This window comes from Miscanthus floridulus, chromosome 17 (genome assembly GCF_019320115.1).
Source record: "Miscanthus floridulus cultivar M001 chromosome 17, ASM1932011v1, whole genome shotgun sequence".
Classification (NCBI taxonomy): Eukaryota; Viridiplantae; Streptophyta; class Magnoliopsida; order Poales; family Poaceae; genus Miscanthus; species Miscanthus floridulus.
This window is the reverse complement of record NC_089596.1, coordinates 37,969,057-37,976,130: the sequence shown is the minus strand read 5'-3', so window position 1 is coordinate 37,976,130 and position 7,074 is coordinate 37,969,057. Positions and strand designations below refer to the sequence as shown.

Sequence of the window (7,074 nt, the reverse complement as noted above, 5' to 3'; positions counted from 1 at the left end):
CAGATAGGAAACGCACGCAGGAAACCACCGAGACCGCGAGGGAAAAGGGGCACAAACGGATGGGCGAATGCGCGCGCGCGTCCTGGGGGTAGCTTGATTTGTGCCCGTTCGGGGTTTTTTTTTCGATTCTGCGTGCAGCAGGCGGTTAGGCGTCGACGCCACGGCCGGTGGTGCCACTACTGCAGCACCCCGTTACATGCTCGACGATCGTGGCCTGCGGCCTGCTTTGTTGTTGATGGCGATGGGCGAATCGGATCTCCAGCTGCACGCATCCATCCTATAATTTCTCGCGCGCGGCTATCTGGGGCACATGCTGTCGTCTACCTCACTTAGTGCTGCCCCTCTACGAGTACTAGCTAGGCGTGCGCCGAGTATGGATGCACGATGCCTCCCCTTTCTTTCCCTTTGACTCTCTCCACTCTGGGGAACTGCACGCTTCAACGTCCTCATCCGGGCCGGGTCTTATTTGCTCTAACCATCGCAAAACCAAATCGTCTACAGCCTGTTCGCTTGCTCGTAAACGATCGTAAATTTTCAGTCAGGAACAGTGTTTTTCTCTCACACCAAACCAGCTAGCAATAAATAATCCACGATACGATACGGCCTCCCGAACAGGCTGCTAATTGGTGCGCACACATTGTTATTGTCTCATAGGCGGTAATAACCTAGTCACATTTAACCTAGAGATTTAAGGGATGTTTGGATCTGGTGACTAAAATTTAGAAGATGTCACGTGAGGGTGTCGCATGGAGTGTTCGGATACTAATAAAATAACAAATTACAGAATCCGTCAGTACTCCATGAGACGAATTTATTAAGCTTAATTAATCCATCATTAGCATATGTTACTGTAGCACTACATTGTCAAATCATGGACTAATTAGGCTTAAAAGATTCATCTCGTAAATTAGTCGCAAGCTGTGCAATTAGTTTCGTAATTAGTCTATGTTTAATACTCCATGCATATATTCAAACATCCGATGAGACAGCGACTAAAGTTTAGGGAAGAAACCAAACACCCTCTTATATATATTTTATTTTATTTAGACAATGACAAAATTATATGTTATTTTTTTATATGAGGCAGTAATAAGGAAACATTAACCACCAGATCATGAACACCTCATAGTAATTGATCGTACATCAAAATATCGCTTGCTCGCATTTCCTTTTTCGCTACCGCATAGTAGTATCTACCGCGTGGTGAACGAATGTAGGCGCTGTGTACATGTTTCTCAAGATGTGTGTGGCAATTTTCTGACACAGTTTTTGGATTTAATCCTGGGAATTTTATAAGCCTTTCTTTACCAACCCGTCCTGATATGTTTTTCCTGTCACCTCAACGGCTACTTGATTACCATCGGCACAAACAGATAACACATTCCGGGCTGGCAGTGATAGATGTCCCCAGGTGAGATGACACCGGACGCCCTGCCCTGCACTGCACAGAGAAGACAACCCACTAAGCAAGCAAGGCATGTGTGCCGTGTCGAGCACCCACACTCCAGCTAGTTTGGCTATCCAACAATAATATCTAAAATACAATATTCATTCGTTGATTGGATAGCGTTATAGATAAAAGGTTTAATATATATTCGGCATCTTCTCCAACAACAAGACCTAAAAGAGAATTATTTCTGCAAATGGGTTTCCAGGAGAGAGGATGTCCATATTTAGATTGTGTCTTTCAGACAACCCAAAATAGATCTTCCGTATAGATACTCTATTGAAGACTGATTTTGAGTCTCTTACTACCCAATTTTGATTTAGATAACCATAAGTCTTACTGCCCATCAAAGTCACCCAAACTAATCTTCCATTCCTCGTCACCATCTCCATCCAGCATGCCATGCTCTCCCTAGCTAGTCCCTATTAGTATTACAGTGCAGAGCCCATCCATCATAGGAAAAAGTCTACTCCACCCCCAACTATGGGGTGGTCTACATAACCCCTCAAGTATGAAACGGTCTGATTTACCCCCTGAACTTTCCAAAACCGTCTACTTTACTCCCAGGCGGTTTTCAGCAGCGGGTTTGCTACAGTACGGCGGTTTTCAGAGACCATAGCAAAACCGCGTTACAGTACGGCCGCCGCTGAAACCGCCTGGGGGTAAAATAGACGGTTTTGGAAAGTTCTGGGAGTAAATCAGACCGTTTCATAGTTGAGGAGTTATATAGATCACCCCCATAGTTGGGGGTGGAGTAGACTTTTTCCGTCCATCATACCATGCACTGGCCAGCCACAAACAAATCAAACGGTGTGTATAGACTAGAGAGAGAAATTAAAAATATATGTAAAGGGCCTACACATAATAAACAAACACGGCAAGCAAACAGAGGCATAATTAGCACCACCTTGGTGTAATCCATGTGCCTACCCCTGCTATATAACAATGCAAACCCTGTTCAGCAGCGCCGTGCGTAGCAGCAGCCCCTGCCTGCTTTTTTGCCTTACTTACTCTCTCTTTCTTTCACACAGTCACACTGTTGGTTCGTTTGTTTCTCTTTACTTGCTCATTGGTGAGTAAGTGGCCTGGCCATGGCGTCGAGGAGGAGGGGCTTCTCGGCGGCGTACCTGCCGGTGCTGGTACTCGTGTGCCTGGCAGCCGCCGCGGTGTCGGGCGAGCCGCTGCCGCAGTACTACGATGCCATCTTCAGCTTCGGCGACTCCTTTTCCGACACGGGCAACTTCGTCATCATCAACTCCGGCAAGCTGCCCAACATGCCCAAGTTCCCGCCGCCGTACGCCAGGTGCTCCAACGGCCGCCTCGTCATCGACTTCCTGGGTAAGTCGCCGTTCTGTCTTGTCTGTCTGTCTACCGGAATTCCAACGGTGGCGGCTGATTTTTACTGGAACGACTGTTTGATTCGATTCGATGATGATTCTTCACCGGAATTCCAGCGGTGGCTGGCAGCAACTAAACAAATTGCTTGATTGCAGCCGAGGCGTTCGGCCTGCCGCTTCTCCCTCCGTCGGCCAACAAGGGCACCAACTTCAGCCAGGGCGCCAACTTCGCGGTGATGGGCGCGACGGCGCTGGACCTGCAGTACTTCAAGGACAACAACGTGTGGAGCATCCCGCCCTTCAACACCTCCATGAACGTGCAGCTGGAGTGGTTCCAGGAGGTGAAGCAGACCATCTGCCCGTCGGACCCGTCCTCCTGCCGCGCCCTGTTCGGGAAGTCCCTGTTCGTGTTCGGCGAGTTCGGCGGCAACGACTACAGCTTCGCGTGGAAGGCGGACTGGTCCCTGGAGAAAGTGAAGACGACGCTGGTGCCCGCCGTGGTGGCCTCCCTGGTGAGCGGCGTCGAGCGGCTCCTGGACGAGGGCGCCCGCCACGTGGTGGTGCCGGGGAACCTCCCCGCCGGCTGCATCCCCATCACGCTCACCATGTACCTGTCGGAGGACAGGTCCGAGTACGACCCGCGGACGGGGTGTCTGAAGAAGTACAACAGCGTGGCGCTCTACCATAACGCCATGCTCCGCATCGCACTCGACCGCCTCCAGCGACGGCGGCCGGAGTCCCGCATCGTCTACGCCGACTACTACACGCCCTACATCCAGTTCGCGCGCACCCCGCACCTCTACGGTCAGTCGTCAGTTCTTCACCTTTTTCTTCTCGTTCGTCCGTCGCATTTCTCTCATGGCTGCGTGCAACAAACAGTATAGGACGGAATAGCCAGCCGAATAGGAATATCTGCTCTGCTCTGCTTTGCTGCTCTGGGGCCTCTGTCTCTGGCACGAGCAGAGCACTGGGCGCCTTGCCGTTATGGAGGTTCGTTTTGGAGCAGTCCCAGGGCTGGTGCCTTGCTGCGCCACCGTACTGCGTTTGCATTTTCAAGTGTTCAGAGGTCTGGTCTGGTAGCCACACACTGACTGCAGTCCTGGACCGACCGGCCGACCGAGCAGTAGCAGTCCGGCCGTCGGCCCGTCGCGATCTGTTGTCTCGTGCAACAGTAGTGGTAGCGAGGAAGAAAACAAGCTCGTGAAGTCTCGCTCCCGCCTGGCGCGGGGGAGGCTCAGGCATCGTCCTCGTATCGTACGAGCTGCGGTAGGTACTAGTAGCGGACAAGGCGACTGCATGTGTTTACAAATTCCCTTGTTGCGTTGCGGTTGGCGCGCGAGGATTGTGGTCTTGTGGATCTCTCAACCCCGCCGCCGCGAGCTGGTCCTAGGCCGGCAGAGGATCATCGGATTCGGACGCCAGCCGCGAGAGTGATGGTTGGGTGTTGGCGCCTACGCTGGCGTAGTAGCGTCAGGGATTGCCAGAGCAACATTGGTGTGAGCGTGAGTGCGAGTTCGGTTCACCTACCACTACCAGCACAGAGCAGATCCTGGCACAGCCTGTGCTAGTACGGCTTACTACTACCGAATGCTCCTCTCTCTCCGGCTTCGGTTGGCTCCACTCACTCGTGTCTCGTCCATGGATGGATCCTTCCATGGCCCGATCGATGCCCACCAAGGCTGCTGCCACGACAAGTTACTGTCTGTCCTCTGGTTAATACTCCTACTAGCAGCAGCGTAGGAGAGGAGTACATGTAAATGCTGAAATTTTGTGGGGGTGGATGTGTTGCCATCTGATCTGTGTGTGCAGGCTACAAGCGCGGCGCTCTGCGGGCGTGCTGCGGCGGCGGCGGGCCGTACAACTACAACATGAGCGCGTCGTGCGGGCTCCCCGGCGCCACCACCTGCGAGGACCCCGACGCGCACGTCAGCTGGGACGGCATCCACCTCACGGAGGCGCCCTACCGCTTCATCGCCAACACCTGGGTCAAGGGCCCCTACGCGCACCCGCCGCTCGCCACCGTCGTCCTCGAGGACATGGTCGACTGACTGATCTGATCCCTCTGCACTCTGCACTGCATTCATGATCCATGCATTGCTGCTGCATTGGATTCAGAGGTTGGGAGAAGGGAAGAGCTAATATAACGTGAATTCCATTTGTTCATGTTCATGTATATTGGGGATCGGATCGGACTGGAGTACAAATTGAAAATCGGTTTAGGTTTCTCTGTTTGTCGTCATGCCGCACTTGTGTGCCAGCCTGCCCTCTGTCGAATCGAGCGAGCGGTTTTGGTGTTGCTGCTGCTGCCGCTGCCGTGCAGTGTAATACTTCCACTGCTACCCCGATCAATGAAGAAACAACTCAACCTGTTTTGATGATTGATTGATGGAGGCGGACTTGCAAGCGATCGAGCTTGCATATGTTGTAGTGTAGTACTATGTCGGGCATTACTGTCTGTATATACGCTAAGGCTCAACTCAATTGTACCCAAACAAGCAACCTCAAAAGCACGACTACTAAGCACGTCTCTGCCTTTCCATGACCGTACAACTTGCGATGGGTCGGGTCGGTACCGAGTGGTGCTCGATGCCAGGACAAATAAGCGCCGGATCGTATGGACACTCAACTTTGCGAGGTGCGTGACAAATCCATGATGACTGTAGCGATCCCTTATCCCTCCAAGATTATCGCTCACAGCCGAAACCGATCTACTAATAGAGAACAAAACTGCCGAGGCGAGGCGTACTCTGAGAGAGAGAGAGAGAGAGAGAGAGAGAGAGAGAGAGAGAGTTTGCTGCAGAGAGAGAGAGAGAGAGAGAGAGAGAGAGACAACACAAGTTTGCTGCAGCAAGCAACGCACATATGCCGTGGGACCAGACCGGGGCAGCGGGCGTGATGCAAGCGAAGCCGTGCTGGCTCGCAGAAAATAAAAGCACTTTTTGGAGGCCTCTCCGGCCTCGGCTTAACACGCCGCAATCATTGCCGCTTTTGCCGTCTACTAATTGTTTGACCACGGCGATTGGCAGCGCAGTCATTACTCGGACCCGTTGCCGAGACAAGGCCAGACCGTCCCGGGCACCGCGAGGCATCGCCACGCGGGTGCTCGCGCACGACATGAACCATTGCCTGTTGCCGCTCGGCAGCGCCATTCCATTCGACCGGCGGTGGGAGCAGGGATCCATTCCATCGCTGGCTGCTGCTCTCGTTGTGCGCCCACGTCGCATCACTGGTGGCCGGTGGGTGGTTGCTGGCAGCGCGCGGGGGGAAGGGACGCGCGACGCGGACGCCGTGCGCTGCTTCGCCGCCTCGCCTTCGGCTGCGCGTGCGCCGGGGAGGCCAGTGCGGCGCATGTGCGCGTCGCCGCCCCGAGACAAACCCGTCACGTGTGCGCCCGCGGCTGGGATATGTGGATGGACGAGCCTGCGTGGCTCACCTCTCGCGTCGCGCCCGCGTTAAATGTCACGTGCGAGAGTCGTCGCTTCGTTCGTGTTGGGAACCAAATCAACCAGAATACGATGATCTCATCGACGGATCAAGGCTTGAACATTTTTTTTCTTGACGGAGGTAAATCCAGCTTTTATGAACGTGGATTAGTGATTAGGCTTAACCCGAACTGTCTGCTTAATCGGACCCTCTATGAACATAAAATTAGATTACGGGGCTTCCTAGCGCTGGGACGTCTGGACTGACAGGGCGTACGGACGCCCGTGCCTGCAGCCGTTTCCCGCGCGGTTTCGTGCGTCCACGTTGGGCCTACGCCGCCCGAACGTGACCAACATCGAGAAATAGGGGAGGGGGCGGGGGATGTTCAGTCGGCACCGGAAGGAGGTGGAGACACTGAGAAAGGCGGCAGAAAGTGAGGAAGGAGACGCAACACCCGATCTATTTTTTGAAACATCAGATACGACAATTGCAACATACGTTTAAAGACAGATGAAACACTTGAAACATGCATTTGAAACACTTACAAAAAAACACATGAAAAGCACTTCAAAACCATTGTAAAACAGACGCAACATCCAGATAAAACACTTCCAACGTATGTGTGTGTGGGGTATTAACCCCTATACCCTTACGGCTAAGCTTGGGCTGGCCCAGATCGACGGGTCCGGTCCACCCGAAAGATGACGTGCGGCCCAGCTAACCTGATCGGAGTCCCGCACAAGGAATCAAGACAGATTTGGCGATCAAGTAGTGATGGGACAAGGGGTTGTTCCTGATCTTTTGGTGAGTGTGGATAAACTCGATTTGGGGTGGATTCGACGTTGGCTGTCCGACTACAACGACCAC

General features: G+C 53.2%; 1 protein-coding gene across 1 annotated transcript; it reads left to right on the top strand.

Moving 5' to 3' along the window:
• The first annotated feature begins 2,409 nt into the window (after positions 1 to 2,409).
• On the top strand, positions 2,410 to 5,164 carry LOC136516553 (GDSL esterase/lipase At1g28580-like). The gene is made up of 3 exons (XM_066509975.1): positions 2,410 to 2,785; positions 2,941 to 3,588; positions 4,594 to 5,164. The coding sequence occupies exons 1-3, from the start codon at positions 2,539 to 2,541 to the stop codon at positions 4,830 to 4,832; spliced, it is 1,134 nt and encodes a 377-aa protein (XP_066366072.1). The 5' UTR covers positions 2,410 to 2,538; the 3' UTR covers positions 4,833 to 5,164.
• The last annotated feature ends 1,910 nt before the right edge of the window (positions 5,165 to 7,074 follow it).